The 24,793-nt window shown below is 35.2% G+C and overlaps 1 protein-coding gene across 3 annotated transcripts in view; it reads right to left on the bottom strand.

Annotated features, from left to right (window-relative positions):
- Positions 1 to 468: 468 nt before the first annotated feature.
- Positions 469 to 24,793, bottom strand: part of SH3GLB1 (SH3 domain containing GRB2 like, endophilin B1) — a 35,532-nt gene continuing 11,207 nt past the window's right edge. The window contains exons 3-11 of one of the 3 annotated variants that reach the window (XM_037060924.1): positions 22,167 to 22,295; positions 19,564 to 19,697; positions 17,870 to 17,962; positions 13,859 to 13,945; positions 12,278 to 12,301; positions 5,973 to 6,062; positions 5,479 to 5,579; positions 1,319 to 1,547; positions 469 to 934 (exon numbers count right to left, since the gene is read on the bottom strand). In XM_037060924.1, coding sequence (XP_036916819.1) covers positions 827 to 934; positions 1,319 to 1,547; positions 5,479 to 5,579; positions 5,973 to 6,062; positions 12,278 to 12,301; positions 13,859 to 13,945; positions 17,870 to 17,962; positions 19,564 to 19,697; positions 22,167 to 22,295 — 995 coding nt within the window. In that variant the 3' untranslated portion in view covers positions 469 to 826. The remainder of the gene's footprint in view (positions 935 to 1,318; positions 1,548 to 5,478; positions 5,580 to 5,972; positions 6,063 to 12,277; positions 12,302 to 13,858; positions 13,946 to 17,869; positions 17,963 to 19,563; positions 19,698 to 22,166; positions 22,296 to 24,793) is intronic. The other 2 variants (XM_037060925.1, XM_037060926.1) reach the window with 2 other exon arrangements.

The following is a 24,793-nucleotide window of genomic DNA, read 5'->3' on the forward strand; positions in this document are numbered from 1 at the left end:
TTATAAAGATCTGTTCAATAAGAGCAATTTCTCCTTACTGCAGTATGTTCTTAATGAGTCCAATTCTGGTCATGCATTGAACTGCGCCAACTGAATAACCTTAAAACATTGCTTAGTGAACTGAATGTGTCCCAGATGTTTTAGAACCTTTACCTGCAAATACAGCACAGAAGTATGGTCATGCTTTTCAAAGACTAGTTGTTCTTAAATTTAAAAGAAATCATTCAGTAGTGTTTAATAAAATAAACAAAAACTCCCCCAAATAACCCATCAAAACACAGTACTGAAATCATCCAATTTCTGTTGGAAAACAAGGTAAACATGGCATAATTGCATTCCTGTTCATGGACACATTCAGAAACATATTCTTCATAAAAGAGGCTTGTATCTTAGATGTCTGTTCAAACCAACAGTTAAAAACAAGTTTTAATTTTATTCTTTGGCTACACCTAATAAATGAGTCAATGATATCAATTCACAATAAATTTATTTTACATAGAAGAAAAAGCTTGCCATTAATGAAAAATTCAGTAGAAAACAGTTCTGCTTTAAGTTGGGGCTCAAAAGTAGAAGCTGCTTATTAGTGAAACCTCAGTAGAAAGAGACCTTTGTAAGAAAACATTCTTGGCATGAAAGCTCTAACATAAATTCTGTAATGAAATAGTTACCATGCAAGTTTATTGGCAGAAAGCCGGTTTCCGACGGCTGGTACTCTCTTTTCAGTCTCTTAAGACATTAACATGGAAGATACTAAACCTGTTTTATTTAGAGTTAATTGTATATAAATAGGGTGTCACGATGGATAACCTTTCCACAGTCCACCTACTTAATTGAGCAGCTCTAAGTAGGTAATTGGCACCCTGCCCTTCTGATTTCCCCTTTCCCCCATCAGCCAGTCTGAATCCATCCCAGCGACACTGAACACAGTGATCACCTACAAAATAAAAATATTTCCAGTTACAATGTTAAAAATAAACACATAGAAAACTCATCAGATTTGTATTTAATTCAAATATTCACTATGGAAGGAGTTTCAACATTTTGTCAATTTTGCTAAAAGTTAAAGAATTATTTTGGAGGCAGTTTTAGAAATTTTCCAGTTATTTATCAGTTAAAAGCTTAAAATATTTGTGTTGTTCTCTTTTATTAAAGAATAGTAGTTAAAATCCCATAAAATGTTATCATAAACATCTGAAGTCTATGAAATCATTCCTGATAAACTACTTCCAATAAGTAACAAGAAATTTGCATTCTGTTATAATACTAGAGGGTATGTCAATCTACAACCCAATTTTCTTCTTATACCCACATTACTCACCTCATCTGCCAGAAGCGATAATTCACTGCTGTTTGCAGCATCATAATCATACAGCACCCTGGCCTTCCTGCTGCCACTGCCCTCCTTAAGGTCAATAAGGTTGGAAGGAGAGGTCATTACTAGGCCACTTGTTGAAGTCAAGGCAGAAGACCCAATCACATTTGATGAAGCAGCTGGTACAGGTGCCACCGAAGTCTGATTGTTGTTACAATGGTAATTGGATGGAAAACTGTTGAAAAGGAAATGGCTAATTACTTATTTCCAAGTGACCAAAGCTGCTGAATACCACCACTTGATGGCAGTATTTACTTTCTACCAACCTCCACTGTGGATGAAGACTTTTGGATGTTAATATTTCAATGACAAAGTGTGCTGTCCAGATTACCCTTCTTGTAGTAATTCGAGACTCCTCTAAGCCTCACACACATGAACTGTCAACAAGTCCTGCTGGCTCTACTTATGTTAAAATACACAGCCAGGGTTTGACCACTTCCACCAGTGACCACAATCACACTGACTTGAGCCACAATCACCTCCCAAGCGACTAAATCATTCCATAGATTCCAAACAGGTCTGCCAGCTTCTACCCTGCCCTCTAACATCTATCCTCAACATGGCAGCAAGAATGAGCCCGTAAGAGGCTAAAATCAAATCATATCACTCCTGAGCAAGAAACTCTCCAAAGGATCCTCATCTCTGAGTAAAGGCAAAGTCCAAACAGTGGATTCCAAAGCCCTATGTGTTTCAGCTCCGTATCCCCGATTCATTTCTAGCTGAGCCCTCCTTGCTGTTGCTGGGACACACCAGCTACATTCCTGCTTCAGAGTTTGTGTACTCACTGTACCCCTCCTGGAGCATCCTCTCTCAGATGTCTGTACACTTTGTTTTCTTACAGCTTCTTCGCGTCTTGTCTGACTACTGCAAACCCCTACCCCTAACCAAGGCACTCCTCTGCTGTATTTTTCTCTACAGCATTTATCACTTCCTAATATTACCATATAGTTCACATATACACTGATTTTCTACTCCCCTCTACCCACAAATAAAACGTAGGTTCCATGAAGGCAGGGATTTGGTCTGTTTGGTTTACATTATACCCTTTATGCTCAGAACAATGCATTTTTAAAGACTAAAAGCAAACGTTTCTCTGATGAATAAAAGAGTTCTAATGATAAAAAGAATTAAATGCTAATTCAGGTTTCACTCTGAAGAACACATTTCCCAGCATCCCTTCCTGAGTGAACTCAGTCCCCAGCAGTGATTAAATATACACATTTCTAAAGAATAAAAAGAAGAGCCTTCTCTCCCCATAAGAGGGGTTTTTAAAGTCTCTAACCGAATTTATTAGTATCTTTAGCCTTTGTTTAGCCAGTAAGGTCTACCTATGTCAATTTGGGGGAATTAATGGTAAAAACCAACACCAACCAACTACCCAAAAAACCTGAAAGGCCATTTTAACTTTCTAGGAACTTTTACTGAAACATTTAAAAAAACTACAGACTTCCTGGCATAACTTGATATGTTAAAAACTCCTAATTATTTAAAAATAATATACGTTTACTATTCTTTTGACTCGTGTTTGTTTTCTCCTCTGTAGAATGTGGATAATAACAAGACCTACCTCCCTGGTGTGAGGATTATGACATTATTACATATGAGGTATCTAAGAAAAGCTCTTAGTAAGTGACTGCTGTTACTCACTTACTACTAACCCTAAGAGAGTCACTGGCATGATAACCTGGTTCTACTCTTCAGAAATAAGTGTGTATCTGGATGATTTTCAAGTTCTGCATTTGAATGTTTTTATATACTATCTTAAAAAGCATAACCTGCAACAAATTAAAGACCTAAAATTTCTCCCACCCTCTCTCATTGGTCATTACCAGGAATATAATTCTCCAAGGGCAGAAAGACAAGCCAGACATTATTTCCTAGAATAGCACTAATTTCACTTTGTCATTCACGTTTGAGCTTATCGTAAAGTGCACCAATAGCTAGATTTTGTTTGAATGCCTGAGTTCCTAGCATTTGTGTGGCTTTAAGCCCAGAAAGCGAGTGTGAATGGAAACAGCCACACCTCTGCCACACTCCCAGGCTATTAGAACAAAGTGAAAGGAAGTACTACGGTGTCTTGGGCTTAAAATAATTGTAATGATGTGGGGAAGAAAGTGGTATCTACTTTCAGATATTAATACCACTAATAAAACTTCAAACACAATAGAAGTGTAAATCCGTCTTTAAATCCTATTAGAATAACCACTGGTATTAGGCTGCAACTCATATTTAAGATCTAAAATGGATTTTGTAAATGTGCCTGATTTTGTTCTAAGTCTAGTTTTGAAAGACTGATACGCAGAAAGGAACACCAAAATTATAAGGGCATTTTTTGCCTAATTCCTTGAAATATCTTCTCTTGATATTCCTCCTTCAGATGTTACACATAATTCCCCTGCATTCATAGTTGCTCACTATATAAATCTTAAACTCATCACATTACCAGTTTAAAGGGCATTCATAACATGGCCCTGCTTCACTCTTTCAGCCTCATCCCATTCTTAACTTGAATATTATGTTTCAACTAGAATAAACTGCTGTTTGTTTCCTGAACTTGCCACACACTTTCCTCTGTCCCTTTTATACATGCAGTTTTGAGTATGCAGAAGCTTATTCTTGTATTATTAATTATTGTGTTATTTTTCCATATGAACAACTGTAAACCTACTTTTGCCCCACTTTGTATTCTTCCTCTGCCTGGAATATATGAGGGGGGACCCAAATAACCCTGGAATTATCTTCTGGAGGGCTGGTCCCTTGAGGTACAGGCTTCCCCTGCTAGGTGAGTGTTGTAGGAACCCACTTGTTGTGTCACCTGGTGTTGCTCTGAGAGGCTGTTTGAAAAGTCACTGTGTTTGCACATCTCATGCTGGTTGATGCACAAGTGCACCGGCTCACACCTTGCTGAGTATTCAGCAGCTTTTGACCAAAAATGGTGTGACATCCATATCCCACTCCCCATATTCACCTGATCTCACCCCAAGTGACTTTTTTTTGTTTCCCTAGATGAAAGAAGTCCTCAAAAAGAAATGTTTTGCTGGTGTGGAACAGGTGAAATGAAAAACTGCAGAAGCACTAAAAGGCAACAAAATTGATGAGTTCAAAAACTGTTCGGAGCTGTGGAAAAAATTGTCTTCCTGGGTGTATTGCATCAAATGGACAGTCCAGTGAAGGTGACTGAAGTTTACACATGTAAGGGTAAATATACAATTTTAATAAATAAATTCCAGGGTTTTAGGGTTCCCTCCTTGTACACCCCTGTCCCTCTGTTCATCTAGCTTATTCCTACTAAAATAATTTCTTCGGGAAACCTCGCTAGAACCACCTGCGTCGGTTGGCTGTCCCTCACAGGAACCTGCACTTTCACCTTCCCGCTCGTTCCACGGTCTGCCCACCTCCGTCCTGCGTCGTGAGAGCAGAGACATACTTGTCTTACATATCACTGCATTTCCGGTGTCAGCTTATAATGTAAGGAACAGCATGAGGGCAACAGGCAACTTTAACATTTCTTTTTGCCAAGTTTTGCTGATCTAAAATAGTTTAATGATATTTGAACTTTAAATACTCAGTACATATTTGGCAGGTATTTAATAAATATTTGAATGAATGAATGAGCTGTATGCTTTACACTCTATCATCTTGTGTTAATGTATATTATGACGCTCAAAGTAGTAACACCAATGGACTTGGAGGTCTTACATTATATTCTAAAACCCCCTTTTAAAAAACAGTGAACAAGTGAGGAGTAAGAACAAATTTATCTCTAGGGGCAGCTCTGTGTCAATTTACTTTATCTTCCTCAACCACATGCAAAGATATTCAAGAGAAAAGTGAACTTCAAACACTTTTAAAGCTTTCTTTCTGTAACACTAAAAAGGTATTCACTTAAATTATCTTTTCATACCTGTTAACATTCTTCTATGCCAGAAGAGCTCAAAATGTTTTTGTAACCTCAGAAGTCTGATACTTCCTTTCTTTTTAAAAATCTGATTTTAAGCAAGCTAATAAAACCTTTAATTTTTCTAATCTTCATTTCTATTATTAGTTTATATGCAAAAATCTGAATTTCTTTTATCAGAATTTCATGCGTGAAAGGAAATTACCACCTTCCCAGTTGTTTCTGGAGGTCCAGCATGTATTGGTAACACTGTGCATAGTAAGTCATCTGGGCTTCTACAAAGTCATTCAGACAGCGGAGGTGATGGGCCTGTGGAAGGAAGATTTTTCACTTTTCAGCTTTATAATCTATTTAAAGTGGTAAATCATAAGGGGAAACAGAATGCAACACTGCAATCAAGGAGAATCACTACTATTTAGCAATTCACTACTACACTTATTAAGATCAACCTTGGTCAACAGTGCAATAACAAACTGTTTAGAAAACAAAAACCAACAATTGATTGATTATATAAGGTGAGAGAACTAGGTGATGAGGTATAAGCAAAAATTAAAAATATTTCTTCATATATCATAAAAAGTGTCACAGTTTAAATTTCTCCGATAAATGACTAAAAAGGAAATTCAGGTTTTCTTCCCCCAAATGCCTTAGGACTATCAAAGTCTTTTGTTCCAAATGAACTTCCAATAAATGAACACTCACGTGCGTACTGCTGATTCCCTCGAGCAGAAGCCTGGTAATCTCTGCCTGACGATCAAATTCACTTTGAGTGATTCTTAATTCCTGTTCAGACTTAAATTGGAACATCGTTTTAGAACCCCAATTAGAGGATTTAGCCCATTTTACATATATTTGTGAAGACTGTCAAAAAACCCCCCAAACAAATACCCCAAATGATCCTCTGGTAATTCCCTGGCTGTGCTTTGTATCTAAACTGGCCCTTGGTTTCCAGACCTAAGTTTTTCTCTATTACTCAACCCAGAGAGAACTGATTCCTTACCAGCACTTGACTCAAGAGACTATTAATGTCAAAGCTTAAAGCTATATGCATAAAAGCCTAGAAAAACCACTGTGGGACATTCAATGTATTTCCAAAAGTTCTCAATTATTACTATAGTTACTTTAATTTGAAGTTAATGATAGCCTTTAATCTCAAAGAACTACTTCAGGCTGAAATTACAGGACTTTAACTTTTTTGTGTTTAGTTACCAAACACACATGTTTCGAAATACAGTTTTTAGGTTCCTTCAAAGCATTCTCTTTTCTACATAAATGTCTTTTTAGTTTTTTGCCAGACTGTGCATGAAATATGTTTTAAGCAGAAATATTATCCGTAAGATACCCTAAGCACCAAATTTTAGGTGACCTTTAATCAGCGGTCACCTGATTAAAGTGCTGAGGTAAATTGGCTTTCTAGGGAAAAAAGGCACTAACGTGCTGGCTTTCATGGTAAAATACTCCTACCTAGGTAAAGTCCCTAAACTCGGAGCTGGAAAGAGGTGTGTGTATAATAGTACACCACTACCAGCTCCACCCACTAATAAAGGTTTAGTGCTGGGACAAAACAGTTCACTAAAAAATCAACATGATGTGAAGACAGTAAATACTTGCAAAAACCATCTTCTCAGACCTGTACCAAGAGTTGGTTGGTAATAAGTAAGGAGGTCACTCAAAATAGTTAGCTCTCTCCTCTTGGGAATCATCATTGCTAATGTCATTAGAATGCTATTTTCTACCTCTCCAGAAAAAATAGTGTGCCACTCCCAACCAAATAATTACAATATTTAGGTATAAAAACAAGGACTGAACTTTTTCTTTCAAACCCCATCTCCCTTTCCTTCACCCTTGGTGACAATAATTAACTTAGTGAACCAGTCAACAGAAAACAGTAGCAAATTAGATAATCTGTTGCTACAATTACTCATTTCATTGGCCACAGACCTGTCAGAGGAGACTAAGAACTGACTACTACATTGGATTTATAAACTTAAATTACTCAATAAGTGTTCAACTTAAATTTACTAGACTGAAACCAGAATGAATACATGATGCTTTGATAACTCGGCCAAAGTAAGCTTCATCTGGAAGCTAGTCAGAAGTGGAAAAAAGTTCCAGAAGAATAAAAAAAAAACCAATGTTTTTCCTAAGAAAATGTTAAGGAAAACCAACCACTTGGTGTTACATTTGTAGTATTTACTGTTTTACTTGCTTGAGTGCAAAAAAAGTTTTAACAGAAGTAACCAAAACAAACCCACCCACAGGAAGTAAATGAGGCGAATTCTATGTAGATCTTTGATTGTGCAAGTACAACTTGATTTTAATAGCCTTTAATAGTAAGGGCAGACAAGCTTACTAAATCGCAGTATTTCTGTGCAAGGTATAAGCAAGGATACTGGGTAGCAGATTACAAGTGACCCAGAAGCTTGAATCTGAGGTGGAAATAATGTTTTAAATCCAAAATACTAAACTGAAAATGAACATAAAAAGACTAGAGATCAGTCTTTCATGTTTGAGCAAAATTTCATTATTTGTGAAGAAAGGCACTATGTTATAAAACCTAAGAAGTCATTCTTCAGTAGCATCTAGACTTTATATTGGGAAAAGGTAAATGACAGCAAGGCAAAGAATCCCATTTCTTTTTTAAACAAGTTTCAGTGTATGATTCAGGTAGCTGTGAACAGATGAAAGTTCCAAATCATTTCTACTTGGACACATAATTCGCCATAAATAATTTAATCTGAGAGGCCGAGGTTAACTGAAATTAGGTTTGGTGTAATCAATTTACCTAGGAAGAAAATGATCCACATGAGACAGGTAAAATGGGTTAAAAGAAAGACAATAAATTTAAAGGGTTTTTATTTGGCTCTCCAGAAGATCTCATTCCCTATCTTAAATTCTACAATTTAGATGTAGCGTTCCAGGGAAAAGACCTAATGCTTCGAATTACTGCTTCAGGGCTCACTGATCTAGAGAATATGATACCACAACTCGGATTAAAAAAGCAAGAAGAGTTCTTTTAAAAGGCAAATTGGAAAAAGGGCAAGAATTTGTTGGTCTGCGATATCAGCTAGAAATTTAGGTCATACACTTGCAGTGACAAACTTGGTCAGTGTTACTTACTTTTTTCTATGGGCTTACATCTTGAAATATTCCAGAAATATAAATTTCAAAAATTAAACAATTAAAAATTATAAGAAAAGTGAGATTTATAGGAGAAAACTGCCCAAATTAATTTTGACATATTTTTCAGTTCCTCTCACACTTACATATGTAACTAATATAAGTATTTGTTTTGTGAATTTCTTCCCATTACATCAAATATTTCCCAAACTTGTGGAGAATGCAGAATCAGATAAGAATTTTTTTGGTATACCTGCATGCTAACCAAAGTGGAAGAGACCCTGGTTTTCTTGTTAACCTGCTTTCTTATCTATGTTACTACTCTGCCATCTTTTCATGCTAGATGTTCAGGAAGAAATCAGAGGCCAGGGTGAAACTACAACTAAATTGATGAATGGATTCTATGAAGGGGGATGAGAGTGTAAGCTAAGAATTTCACATTGGATTTCCAAGTCATAGAATCAACAGTTTCATAACCTATGCACAGAAAAGACTGTATAGTCAGTGATCCTACAAAGTGAAGAAAATAGAAAATTAAAGTGTATAAAACTATTAAAAGTAAGGAACCACAATTACCACCTACTCTCTATCCCCAGTATCTCTTAATTTGAGGCCAGATTTTGGTAGGCCTGAGCATAAAAAGAAATGAAAAATGCTTCAGAAGACTTCCAATGGCATTTGAAAAAAATGCGCACTAAAGTCATAATTTATTTATTAAATTCTTGCTTAGTTACTTGATTTCCCAGCCTGAAAAGATTAGAAATGGTAACACAGGCTAGCAGTAGTCATATGCACAGCTTCTGAAAGTGATCTTTTGAGAGCAGTGTACTTCCAGTCAAGATGGCAACAGAGGTAAACACAGCTTGCCTCCTTACATAAGCACATCAAAATTACAACTAAAATATAGAACCACCATCACTCAGAACCATCAGAAATTGAGTTAATGAAAGTCTGAGAAGTACAGAATTAAAGAAACCACATTCAACCTGACAGGTAAGAGGATTGAAGATGTGGTACAGGCCGGTCCCACATCCGTCTGTGGTGGATAAATACTTGGGAGGAATATCTTGGGAGCGAGGAATCCCAGCCCCATACCAGGCCCCCTGGCCCAGGATTTCGGTGCCAGAAAGGGAGGCTCCCATAACTTCTGGCTTCAAAAACCAGTGGAGATTGAGTTGGTGGAAGAAACTTCTAGAGTCCCAAGCAGTTCCCTTTAAAGAACCCACACATGGACTCACTCAGACTTGCTCCCCTAGAGCTCCAGCCCTGGGGTAGCAGCTTGAAAGGCACCAGTGGCATAGAGGGAGAAACCGAAATATCTGGCATCAAGGTGTGAGCCAGGGGGACAGCTTTCTCCCAGATAGAAAGGTGGGCAGAGGCCATTGTCCCATTCGTGAGCCCTATCCTCTGAGAGCTACAGAGTGAGAAGGAAGGTGCCATCCATCAACATGGCTAACACTGTTTGCCCAACCCTGGTGATCCCCTGAAACTCTGTCCCATCCAACTCATGGGCCCACCCAAACTGTTAACTGTGACTTTTCCATATGAATCGCTGCTCTTTGTTCATGCTTCACAACTTTCTAAACCTATCAAACAAGCAACAGACAACCTTAGTGAGCCCTCAGCCCCTGTACCTCTTGCTAAGTGGGTCCAGGCTTGGCACTAGCAGCTACTCTAGATTCACAGCTTGGCTTTGCCTAGGAATCTCCAAGCCCAGTACAAATAGCAGCCATCTCAGATTGCTTTATAGCTCAGGCAAGGTGGCCCTGGGCAAAACACAGGTAAGAGACTGACCTTGGCCTGCACCAGCTGGGAAATCCCAGAGCCTGCACATGCACTGGAGTACCTAGTAGCTACAGACCACATTGGAGCACCACCCTGCCCTTGCACAGCTGATCTTTCATGGAGTACAAGGTTGGTGGTCAGCAGTCACAGCCATCTTGCAGCTGACTGGCCTGAGTAAATTCCTCCCACTGACCTGCCAATAGCCATCAAGGCTCAACTATAAGAGCAAGATGTACTCAGCCCATACAAAGGGCACACCTCGAGTACCCAGCTTGGGTGACAGGGGAAGCCATGCCACTGGACCCTGTAGGACACCTACTACATTAGGCCACACTACCAAGATATGGAGTAAAAGCAGCTCTACCTAACACATAGAAACAAACACAGGGAGGCTGCCAAATTGAGGAAACAAAGAAACATGGCCCAAATGAAAGAACAGGTCAAAACTTCAGAGAAAGAGCTAAACAAAGTAGAGATAAGCAATCTATCAGATGCAGATTTCAAAACACTGGTTATAAGGATGCTCAAGGAACTTAGTGAGGACCTCAACAATGTAAAAAAGATCCAGTCAGAAATGAAGGGTACACTAATTGAAATAAAGAACAATTTACATGGAAACAACAGTAGAGTGGATGGAGCTGAGAACCAAATCAACTATTTGAAACAGGGAAGCAAAAAACACCAATCAGAACAGCAAGAAGAAAAAAGAATCCAAAAAAATGAAGATTGTGTAAGTAGCCTCTGGGACAACTTCAAGCATTTGAACATTTACATCATAGGGGTATCAGAAGGAGAAGAAAAGAGCAAGACATTGGAACTCTATTTGAAAAAACAATGAAAGAAAACTCCCCCAATTTGATGAAGAAAATAGACATGCAAGTCTAGGAAGCACAAGCAGTTAGTTACCTACAAGGGAGTTCCCATAAGACTGTCAGCTGGTTTCTCAAAAGAAACTTTGCCGGCTACAAGGTATTGGCAAGAAATATTCAAAGTCATGAAAAGCAGGGATTTACAGACAAGACTGCTCTTACCCAGCAAAGCTATCATTTAGAATCAAAGGGCAGATAAAGAGCTTCCTAGACAAGAAAAAATTAACAAGAATTCATCATCACCAAACCATTACTATATGACATGTTAAAAGGACTTACTCAAGAAAAAGAACAAAACTATAAACGATAAAATGGCAATCTGTCAACAGTTGAATTGAAAAAACAAACTAGGCAAATGAGGAACAGAGACAGAATCATGGATATGGAGAGCATTTTGATGGTGGCAAGATGGCAGCGGGGAGGTGAGGGGATTAAGAAGTACAAATAGGTAGTTACAGAACAGCCTTGGAGATATTCAGTACAGTATAGGAAACAGAGTAGCCAAAGAACTTGTATGTATGACTCATGGACATGAGCAATGGTGTGGAGATTGCCTGAGGGAATAGGGTGTGCTGTGTGGAGGAGGGCAAAGGAGAAAAAAATCAAGACTTCTTTATTAGCATAATCCATAAAGTATAATTAAAGAAAAAAATTAAAGTGACAATATGACACTGAGGGAGAAGATAACATACTTCAAAACCAAACAACAGATCCAATTTTTACACATTATGGATATTCACAATGAAGACCCTAACTTTAAGTAAAATTAAATATATGTTATGCTGTATTTAATAAAACAGTAAAGTACTTTTTTTTACAAATGTTTTCAACTAAAATGTCAGAAAAATTAGCTTCAGTGCTAGGAGAACAAGCTTTAGCTACCCAGATAACTCATTTCTGTGACATATCACATTCAATTGTCTGAAGACAGACAACAAGGTGTTAACTATAGTATACATAATTGCCATACAAATAAACCAAGTATTTAAACTGTCTTCTGGCAAGGCACTGTGAAGCTTAGCACTTAACGTAACAGGCACCAGTACTATGTGCAAACAGCGTCTCTGCAGCACTGCGCTATTGCTCTGCGGACCTGAGAGCTCCAGAATCATTGCCAGATTTTGTAAGATACAGTAACAAAGATTGTGACCCCATGGTCACCGACCAATATTTTCTAAATAAATGACAATTAAGTTTTTGTTTCATAATTCTGTAGTTTAATAATTTACTTACTTTTGTCACTTCCTCTGCCCAAATCTAGCCAGCATTAAAAATTAGAGAGAAATACACAGCATGAAAGAAAGTTGGAATTTAACATTTTCTACAACTTAGAATGGAGAAATGTTAATTTTCTAATTCAAATGGTATACTCCTTTCCCAGAATATTAGCAGATTAAATACAGTAATAACTAAATTAGAACTTACTGTATTGTGAAAGTTATGCCTTCATACAATAAATATGAATTTTGAATCTTGTACTAATTCCTTAAGTTGCTAAGAATACCAGTTTTCTAAAATGGGGAATACTTAACCCCTATTAGTGTAGTTTTCCTGTTTATAAAATGAGAAGTTTAAACCATATGATTTGTAACTCCTCATTTAGGCTTAACATTTTAGAACTTTAGGAAATTAAAATAAAGCAAGGCTAAATGGACACTGAACACTGACACAGCCACTGGGGCAGGGGATGGGGGCAATAAAGTAGAGATACAGTAAATTTAAAATTATCAGACTATAAATTGATGATATCAGTAATAAAACAGATGCCCAATAAATGAAACAGTCTTGCTAATTGTTTGGGATATTTTCACAAAAGAAAACCTATGATTTATATAATAAATTACCAATGACTGGAAGAAATAGTCCTACACTTTCAATTTAACCCACAGATAGGACGACGGAGATAAATGAATGCGTTCTCTTGCTATCTAAGGAAAGTCCTCATTTAGCCAGGGCTTCATAGATTCTCCCCCGCAAGCCCCACCACTTTTAGTTCAATGCTAATATTAAGCTTAAAAGTAGTCAGTTATTGGCCCATTTTTTATTAACTACACTGAAGTTTCCAAGACACTTCTATGGATGTACTGTATGTAGGAGTATAATACCAAATACTCATAAATCTTTATTGGCTAACCAACATTTATAAGATTTGGGCAATGTTCAATTTTCCATATTTCTATTTTGTTAAAAAAATTAAAAGTTTGTAATACTCTAAAATTTCCTCAAATCAAGCCTAATATATACACTGGATACTCTCACTCTCAGTTCTTGCCCAAGGTTATCACTATTCTGCAACTTCCTTAAAGGAACTGGCACTCTATGGGGAACGGGGATGGCCGCTACAGAAATACCTAACCTACTGGGGTTTGTCTTGGCCTGGAATTGAGAAAGAAATTAATTCTATGTTGACTTTGGGGGAAAGTTAAAGGAACATCAAAGACGACGAAAAACAAAATAAATCTGTGTATCTTATGCCTTTCTCAAAGTGAGGCATAATTTTGCTAATTTTCTTTGCCAAAGTGAACATACAACATGCTGAATTAACATCTTTTATTGTGTATAAAAGGTATGATAAATTTATGTGAAAACTCAGATTCTAAAATCTGAGTTTGTCATAGCTGAATCTGTCAGTTATGCAAATTTCAGAAAACACATGCTTTCTTTTCTTTTAGTTCCAATATAATTCAGCTGGTATATCCTATATGTTTTATTAAACTAATGAATGCATGGCTGTTAATATTTTAGACCTTTACATGCAAATAGCAAGAGAAGGCACTTTATTTAAGACATAGAAAACACAGTAGGCCAACAAACCTTTAGCCATTTTACATGCAGGAAGTTGAGCATGTAAGAGAAATTTACCATAATGTTATCTCCTTCAAGGCGAGCTGAGTTTAGTTGCTTAAATACATAGGTAAGAGACAAAGAACACATTATACCAATGAACACAGTGAAACAAGTTATTTCTGCACAATCAAGAACACACAAACAGGTATTAAAACAGCTGATAAAATTATTTTCTACTTAAAAAAGACCATATTATTCTATGGAATTTCATATAGTGGGACCTATTCGATGTCACCAAAAGATTCAAATTGCAAAGATCAAAAACATGGTTTGCTAGCTTGATTTTCAATTAGAATCATTTAGGGATAATGAATTACTTTAAAAACTGCTACCACTATCTATAATTTTTATTAAATTTTCACCTATGACAGCCCTTATGCCTATCCAGTTTTCCTATTCAAAGATCATTTCTATTATATGAATGGATGATGCCTTCGACTATGCTCTTTTAATCAGCCTCAGCCAGATCTTGGCATGCCCTGAAGAAATACAAAAGGCATGTCAACCATCTCATATTTTTAGTAAACTTCAAATTATAATATGTGTACCTTAAGATTAAGGTTATATGATGGTACTGTAAATTCATTCATTTTACAGATTAAAGATTTAGAGTGCTATGAAAATGCTTAAGTGAGCAGAGGGACATATTAGCTGTATTATGTTACCTGAAGACATATTTTCCATCATAATTTGCATACACAAAGTAACAGAGGTCTAAACCTCTAAAATGTTAAGTTTTGAAATCAGATTTTTCTCTACTGTTAACAAAACTCTAAAATAATTTTTTAAAAGATTTTAGTTATTTATTTTTAGAGAGGTGAAGGGAGGGAGAAAGAGAGGGAAAGAAAATTCAATGTGTGGTCGCCTCTCATGTGCTCCCAACTGGGGACCTTGCCCGCAACTCAGGCATGTGCCCTGACTGAGAACTGAACCAGCAACTATTTGGTTCACGGGCTAGCACTCAATCCACTGAGCCACACCAGCCAGGGCTAAAATAATTTTTAGAAAAGACAAAGATTAGATTAATAAATGTCAGTGCCTCAAAATTTAAATATAGAAGTTATATGTGTCTTTGTTTCTCTGACATAAGTTTTATACTATTTTCAAAACTTTTGTTCATTGAGAAACATTCAAATAGGTTTTCGGTTTCTTCTCAATTGGTATATTTCAGAAATGCTTTTGACACTGTTTTACCGTTTTTCATTAGTTGTTAGTAAGCATTAGTTACTAATGGTAATAAAACATGTTAGTAAAGCAGCAACGTTGGATACAGGCATAATATTTTAGTTATGGCTAAATTATCAAAAAGTTCAATCTATAATAAGATTGTGGATGAATGGCGGCAGAGATTCTGCATTATTTATTTATGAACACTCCTCAACAAAGCACCCTATACAAAATTAACATTCAATAAATGTAAGATTTGTAAAAAGGTCACAAAAAACTAGTAAATGATATTTTTAAAAAAGTACTGAGCCCTGGGTGGTGTAGCTCAGTGGATTGAGCACAGGCCTGTGAACCAAAGGGTCGCTGGTTCGTGTCCCAGTCAGGGCACACGTCTGGGTTGCAGGCCAGGTCCCCAGTAGTGGGTGTGTGAGAGGTAACCACACATTGATGTTTCTATCCATCTTTCCCTCCCTTCCACTCTGTCTAAAAATAAATGAAATATTAAAAAAAAAAAGTACTGATAAGCACACATCCCAAACCTTAATTGTAAAGGAATAAGTAGTCACAAAATAACCCATGGAAATCTATAAATAAGTGAAATCAAAGAAAGTCTGAGGTTAGAGTAACTGCTTCAGCTGCCAACTAGAAACCAGGAAATGTGTCAAAGAAGAAAAAAAAAAAAACCCCAATTCCCAAACTTCTAGCAGTTTCTATTTTTCTGTACTCTCTTAAAACAAACAAACAAACAAATAAAAAGAGGAATACAGAAAAACACCCCACAAAATAAAGACATGCCTCAAGTCTTTATGCAGTAATGAACTAAAAGGAGTTTTCCTTTTCAAAGTATTTCAGACTTGCTACTATAAAGTCTGTAGAAAATAAGTTGGTTATCTAGGGGGAAAGAACAGAACTAAAATCAGGAAGTGTACATTTTTGTCTAGACTAATATTTTAAATAGTTGGTTACAGTTAAATTTTGTTTTATGCAATACATTCTAGAAAAGCTGTGTATAAATGCAATGGTTGAATAAAATCATCTATATAATCTTTCAGCTTTATTTTAAATGTAAATTCTCACAGAAAAAACTTTGTCCCCAATAATACACAGGACAGAAAAACTGACAAGATCTTCTTTGGATATATGAAAAGGTAACATCTCTCAAATTTGTCTACTATTATTTTTAGTTCTTATATATTTTACTAGCAGTGGTAAAACAACTTAGAATAATCAAAGGACCTTACATACTGTTGAAGCTATGAGCTTCCTGGCACATTTCCAGGTAAAAAAGTAAACAATCGTTACTCTACAACAGCACTTGTTAGAGGAAGTTTTGTACTGATACTTGACAGCAGTACTCTTACTCTACGCTCACCACTGGGGACATGTAGGCATTCTGAATAAAGAGATTCTGTTCTAGTTCAAACATTTATTTCCAAATAACCCTCATTTTTCCTGATTAGAAAATGTGTATCTTAAAAACCAATTTATATTTTACTATATAAATTTATTATTAGCAATTAGAAACAAATATCCTGAGTCTCTTGCTTTTAAACACAGTGTTCATTTTTAAAGTTCTGATTCTACAAAAAGCCTGTTTGAGGAAGTTAAGACTGTTCTTGATGATGCTGTCAGGATAATTATGAGAAGAAAGACAGTGCATTTGAAATTTATGTCCTGTCAAAGATACTTCTCCTGCAATGACTAATACAGGATCTCCAAAAGGGGGACCACATATAAGGAAAAATTTTGCTCATATATAAGGTATTGACTGGGGTAATCTCATAAGACATCACTGTCCAAAACCAAGTTATCATTTTAAATTTTATTCAAAACCAAGTCTCAACCTTTCCTTTCCCAAAACAAGAGAGCCATGACAGACTTACCAGCATTGTGCTAACATGCTCCTTAAGGCAATGAATGATTCTTAGCGGTGGAGCTGGTAATGAGTTCATAACAGAGGGCAGTGGGGTATCAGGCTCTTAACATATCCCTTAGCTCAAATTAAGAATGAACTCACTAGATAATAAATTCATACTTGTTTATATTGCACTATCTTAAAAGTGTTCCAATTTATATCTGATTAATCTCTTCAAACTTTGGAATAAAGATTTAAATAGTGTAAGTGTTAGATTAAAGAGGCTTATAAATAAAACCTTGAAGAAAGTTATATATGTATATATATAATCACTGAATTACTATATTTAATATATACTCATTTAATTTTATGAGGTTATTTTTATGAAAAATATACCAGAACTTATTTACCCAAATAAGTTTCCTCTTCTCCAAAATAGCCACTTGTAAGTTTGTGATGCCACTGTCTGAATGTTGTTTGAACTATTCTTGGTGTGAACTCCTTTAGATCGGGTTTGAGTCACGTGTGGAAAGGAAGTCACATAAATATACTTTTTAAGCCACACACTAGTCTTCTCAAACTTGATTCATCCTCATCTTAATTACTATTTGTTTCTCTATTTTAAACATACTAAATCTATCTCCAAAAAAACTATTTGCCATCAGTGGTGACTCAGGATATTTAAATAACATGACACATCTTGAGGAGCTCATACTTTTTGTTTTTTCAGCAACAGGTGTATCACTGAAATAAGAATATTGCCTTTTGATGACTACTTTGCACTAATTTGGATGTACTGAGTTCAGGTAGGTCTGTTTAAAAATACAAAAACAACACTCTAAAGTCATATTCTAGTCTTAATGACATATTGTAGCTTGCGTAGTATGTAAGATATTCTCCAAGTTTGAAAGTTATTAACCTAAATTTTTTATTTGTAATTAAAAAACACTACTTACTGAAGCTCTAGTTTCTGCAGCTTTTGCCTTTTTTAGTCTGGTTTTTGCAGCATCCAAATCCAGTCTTTTATTTTGTAATAGTTTCCTTTCTTTCTATACGTTTAGGAAAGAAAAAGAACCATCATTCAAACATAATGAAACATCATTATGTTTCATTAAAGATATGAATCATCTGATAAATTAAGATCTATAATTACAAAACTGGCCTAAATTGACCATTTTGAATATATTTTCTTACTGTTTTCAATTTTAAACTGATAGAGACATATAGATATCTGGAAAAGGTGGCAGGTGATGATAGAAACAAAGGGATATTAAGTTTAATATTTTGGAATTTTGCTCTACAGGGAACATTTAGCAATATCTTACTGGTTATCACACTGGCAGAGGGATATTATTAGCATCCACTGGGTAGAAGCCAGGGATGCTGCTGAACATCCCACAGTGCAGTACAGTTACCACAACAAAGAATTATTTGGCCCCAAATATCAGTAGTGCACAGGCTGAAAAACTTTTCAAACTGCTACAGTTTATCTAGAAAGTGCCTATGATGAAAGAAGTATGGGCCTAGGGTAAAGATGCTTGATACCCTATATGATCATATGTGCTTATATGATCACAAAAGCAACTCTGTTACTCATAAATGCAATTTTAAATGTATAGATAAATAATGAATAAATATTTGTATGGTGTCTTAGAATTCCTCATGGGAATGTCAAGCATCTATAAAATAGATAAGATCATAAGAATGCACTGTTTGTTTGTTTTATTAATTCTTAGATTTCACATATCAAATGTCATCCCACTGACAATCTAATATCTTTTAAATAATATTTCAATCTGGTGACTTTTCCTTTGTCTCAGGCCAAATACTTTTACCTAAAGACAAATTCATTGCAAACATACTTCTATAATACTTTGTAATAAGAAATCTGCAAAGTTTGACCTAGTATTTAAAATAGTAAAGTGTTTTACTATTTTGTCTCTAGTACCTAGAGACAAATTCATTGCAAACATGTTTCTATAATATTTTGTAATAAGAAATCTGCAAAGTTTGACCTAGTATTTAAAATAGTATTTAAAATAGTAAAGTATTTAAAATAGTAAAGTATTTAAAATCTGCAAAGTTTGACCTAGTATTTAAAATAGTCTTGCAATAGTGCTCGCTTCAGCAGCACATATATTAAAATAGTCTTGCAATAATCTCAAAAACAACAACAAAAAACCCCCCAAACAAGCCCCACCTAAATCTCCATTCTCCATCACTTAAAAAACAAATTAAACTGAAAAGTAATAGACAGAAAGTCTATTAGCCAGAAATATAGCTTCTAATAATTAGGTTCCTGGCTCCCAGTTTAAATGAATAGTTACATGGTTATACTACAATGATATTTTGTGCCATACTTTTATAATCATTCCAGAAACCACACTCTGTAGATTTTCGTGCTGGCAATAAACAAGAATGGATGTAAGGATATTTCAGTAACACTAGAGGGACACAAAAAAGGAGTCCATATCATCAACAGTCCTTTATTCTTTTAGTTTTGTGTTCTGTTTAATATATAACTAACTAGCTTATTTAAATTTTCTAATCTGTGTCATCTACACAGTCATGAAGATGGCAAATTATTCACTAAAAACTATAAGTATATATCTAAATCTTTTACTAAAAATGGAAACACTCTTCAACTCACAGCGATTGTTTTGTAATCTCCTTCTATAAAGTTTCTTAGAGGAGTGAGAAAATTTAAAGCTGATGTTTGAATCAGCTCTCTGTCTGCTGTTCCAATTCGTTTTTGTGTTTCTCCACATTTAATAAGAGCATTACCTACAAAGGAAAAAAAAGGTTTTTTTTTTACCATTGTCTGGTGATGTCAGAAAACAGAATCATGTTAAGATAAATCAGCAATTTGATCTGCTTTATAGTTGTCACATGTTTTCTTAAGTAAAAGTCTAATACAATTAACTGTACTTACGGCAGTTTTATTTTAAAAGTGAATTTAAGATTACAAATATTGACGTAAAAATGACAAATCTACACTCCTTATCATAGTTAACTGTACTAATTCTACTAGTGGGACAAAAGAGGATGGATATACTAAAAAGTATGTACAGTCACAGCTCAGATAGTATAGATATGTTTGTGGAAGTATAATGCTTAAGATTTTTATAAGTAGATTAAGTGAAAATTTGACTTGTTTCAACATTTATGCACTAATCTCAAATATCTATAAATAACAGTATATGTTTGTATTTTAGATTAAAGAAAAATCATGTTTTGAAAGAAGAGTACTGTGACAAACAGAGTGACAGAAAAGGAAAACACAAAACCAAGACCCTACTCCCCGTTCTCTCTCTAATACACTTCAGTTTTATGGACCTTGATTCCTTCATGTTGGGATGAGATCAGATCTGACTGGTAAGAAAGGTAATAATATTAAAGAGAGAATAATATAAAGTAGTAGTTAAGAGCTCAATTTCTGGATTCAGATCTGTATTTGAATTACTAGTTATAAGATCATGGATGGATTATGTAACCTAAGACTCAGTTTCCTTATTGTTAAAATGCAGATAACAGAATTTACCTTGTAAATAGAGTATAAAGTGAGGATTTACTGGAATAACACTTATATTGTATAGTGCTTAGCTCAATGTCTAGAATACTCAACTGTTGGCTAATTATCAATTAATAATACAGATTCACAAAGCCCAATTCCAATAATCAGGATACATTCAATAGTATTAGAAATGCACGCAGAGTAAGTGAATTGAAAAAGAAAAAAAATAGAAGGCTTTCAAATGATCATGCTCCACTAAGCCTTCAACTTGGTGGAGGAAAAGGGCTGGGTTCCCTTCTCACACCGTTATGACTCCAGCATCTAACTGTGGCACAAGTAGGCAATAAACATTTCTTCAATGTATAAAGTTTTTCTAAATTTCATAGCTAAAATTTAGAAACAAAACTACAGAAATTATAATTATTTTTCAACTTCTGAAAAAATTATATTTTGAAGAACACAATGTAAAAATTTTAAAGTTGTACATCTAGATTAAAGTCAAAAGATTAAGTAGCATTCAATTCACAGTACTGAGGTTATTTCTATTTGACAAAAGGAAACTACTAGAGTTTAAGTTCATTTAGTTGTAGAATGTATGAGTTATTTCATAAATCAGGACTTTATGTAGAAAATCATTTCATTTACTTAACATTTCATATTCATTTAAGGACCAAGTTCTTGCAGAAGTCTTAATAAAGAGAATTATTAGACATGAATAATAGGGAAAAAGCTATAGAAATCTAAAATAGTCTTACATTGAGAAAATTCGATTTGAAGGATAATGGTGTAAAACTTTGAGCTTAGCTATACATTAAAAAAGTCAGTGTGACAACTAACAAAGCTGAAGAAACTGTAAAACATAATTATAAAAAATAAACTATATGAAGAAATAAAAATGAAATGTAGTACAAACATCCAGAGATAACCACTGTTAGCATTTTTGTATTAATGCCAATGTTGTGTAAGACAGTTTAGTGAGTTACGCCGGTGGAACACTCACGGTCCCCTGAAGCTCTGGGTCAGGGATGCCTCGTACTCTGCTTGGGGTCCCAACTTAGCCTTACCAAGATGCTGGTCCTGGATCAGGGGTATTCTGAACCTCAAACTAATAGAACTACTGATCCATTCAAACTCTTACAATGTGTCAGGTACTTTTCTATAGAAATAAATAAGCCCTCAAGAAAACTTAAAAAAAAAAAAGAGGAGACACGTAAACAAAAATTGCAATATGCGTAAGTACCACAACAGAGGTGTTGCAAGATTCTGTGGGAGTGCAACTAAGGATTCATTTAACTTTTTAGGCCTAGAAAGACCATATGAAATCTCAGAATAATATATCCTTAAATGCAGTGTCCAACACAAATAATGCCCTTTTTATTATAAAATCTTTTATTACAAAATCATAAGCATGCAATTCTTTAACATAACAATATCACACTCATACCATATGACATTTTAGGTGAAATGTTCAAATTAAAACTATAAATTGTTACACCCATATTATTACCCTACCGACCACACTCAAGCAGGCATTACTTCTGCTGGGCCCTGTATATTACATATTAAATTGTACATACTTACTTGTAACTCATAATTCTCACTTCCTCCAAAACTGTGACATAAAAAATTTGAAGTTAAAAGTGATTCCACTAATATTAGGTAAATGTTAATGATGTCTCTAAATAGTCAAAATCTAAAAGTAAAGATATTTGTTAATAGACTTTTTGCCTCTTGCTTACCATAAGCTGTTCCCGGGCCAAACTCAGTCCCTGCATCAATCATATATTGTCCCAAAAGTTCTGGGTTGTTTACACGACTTGGAGCTTTTCTATCCAGTTTCTCATAAACAAATTCTTCTATCCTGGCATCTATGAGAAAGGTTTAAAATCACCAATAATTTCAAAAAGTCAAAACTATTTAATAGAATGCTTTGTTCCACTGCTACCCATTTATTACCCTGTAAAATTAACATGAAATTAGCACACTTTCAAGTACTTACCTTGATATATAATTTTTAATTTATATGGTACAATGTTATAGTGCTCTAAGAAACTTACTATTTTAGAAATATAGCCCTGGCTGGTGTGGCTTGGTGGATTGAATGCTGCCCTATGAACCCAGAGGTCACTGGTTTGATTCCTGGTCAGGGCACATGCCTGGGTTGCAGGCCAGGGCCTCAGGTTGGGGGCGGGGGTGTGAGAGGCAACTGATCTATGTATCTCTTACACATGGATGTTTCTCTCCCTCTCTTTCTCCCTTCCTTTCCTTCTCTCTAAAATAAATAAGTAAAATCTTTAAAAAATTTTAAAAAGTGAAATATAAAAATATTTTAGAACAAAAATATTTTAAAATAAAACTATTATATGAGTAATTTATGGAATTTTTCATTCCAAAAAAGGGTTAGCATTCACTTAATATCTAGTGAAGGTGCCTTTGCCCCATTCATATATCTAATACTTAATTATGAAGATATGTTTATAATTTCAAAAGCAGGGATTTCCAACTATGAAAATATGGATATAAGATACCTCGAAGAACCAAGTCACATATTTCTGACACCTTTTTTGGGTTTTCGCCTTTTCAAAGCTCTCTCTCCCTCCTGCAGTCTAAATATAGGCATGTGGGTTTAAGAATAAAGTAATCCAGGCTTGGAATAATCTACAGAGATCAGCAATATGATGTCTTGGCTTAATTTTATTTCATTATATGAAAAGTACATAGATATATAAATACCTCTGAGCATGTATTCACTCAAAATATTTCCCCAATAAAAATAAGATTAAAATATAAGACAAAGGTTAAAGCAATTATTGAACATTAGTATAAATGGAAAGGAAAAATATGAATAAACATGCTAGTGTAACATTAAAAAAATTCACATTTATATTGCTGCCTAGCAATGAGGTATTTCAGAGACAAGTGAGAAAAAGTCCATATTTCCAGAAACAATGATTAAATATAAATATATGAGGTCTGTCCAGAAAAAGTTCAGCCATTACTAACAAAACAAGAATGGTTTGTGCTACATCAATGTAACGTGGCAGCCAAAGAGAGTGGACTGAAATGCACATGCATGAATGACGACTTCAATGTACTAGTCAGTGGGACCATAGATGCCATTCAGTGAGCATGTGTACTGTGTGGCCGTTGCGTTCAAAATGACTAAGCAGGTGGAGCAATGAACCTCCATCAAATTTTGCATTAAGCTTCAACATTCCTCTGCAGAAACTGCTCATATGATTCACAAGGCCACAGCTATGGGCACTTGGTGATTGGCAGCTTCATCATGGCAATATGTCTGCACATGATAAGACATGACAATATCATGTCTTGTGCAGTTTTTTTGCGAAACATCGTATCACCCAGATGACTCAGCCCCTCTACAGCCCAGATTTGGTGCCCTGTGACTTCTGGCTTTTCTCAAAGCTAAAACCACCTTTGAAAAGGAAGAGATTTCAGACTGTAGATGAGATTCAGGAAATATGATAGGGCAGCTGATGCAACTGGGAGAACTGTGTGAGGTCCCAAGGTACCTACTTAGAGGGGGACTGAAGTGTCATTGTCCTATGTGCATTTCTTGTATCTTGTGCCTTCTTCAATAAATCTCTCTATTTTTCATATTACATGGCTAGATACCTTCTGGACAGACCTCATAAATTAAAATTATTATCCAAAAAGAAGTATGTTCCTTTTAAGCATCTTATATAACTCCTCCATACATATAAGTTTTACACAGTGCACTGAAATTTCAAAGATAAGCTGAAGCAATAGAGAAGCGCTTCAGGAGTTGGCAAAAGTTTTAATTACAAAAACATATAGGCTGTTGAAACAATACTTGCTTTTGTGGTATACAATGGTGCAGCATCAAGAGTTCTTAAGCAGGAATTTTTAAAAACCATTAACTTAGTTAAAACCAAAGTCAGTTCAAAACTAATCATTTAAAAGGTACTGCCTAAATTTCATAATTTTATTTTCTGATTGAGAGTAATGCTTAGCTTTGCTGCTTTCTATCTATTTGGTCAAAAGTATAAATTTCATGTTGATTTCATTCAGTCAGACATTTGGTATATTTTAAATACATGTTTCATTTCAGTAAGTCTTAAGAATATGTAGGCAATTCTGCTCTAATTCAATATATATTTCTGAAAAACCCTACATTTTGAAAAATCATATACTAAAAGTGACAGGGCTTACAGGAAAAGAGTTGGGTTTGAAAACACAAAATCTAAGTAACTTTATAACCAGAGTACAAACAACGAACAGAATTCCATTACTGCTTCCAACTTAAAACACTAAATATAAAATGGCATTTATAAGCCATTGTAACTTCTTTATACTGACATCATTCCCTTTTACCAGTTGTGTA

Source organism: Sturnira hondurensis, unplaced genomic scaffold (genome assembly GCF_014824575.4).
Source record: "Sturnira hondurensis isolate 20B ecotype Veracruz unplaced genomic scaffold, ASM1482457v3 Scaffold0013063, whole genome shotgun sequence".
Taxonomy (NCBI): Eukaryota; Metazoa; Chordata; class Mammalia; order Chiroptera; family Phyllostomidae; genus Sturnira; species Sturnira hondurensis.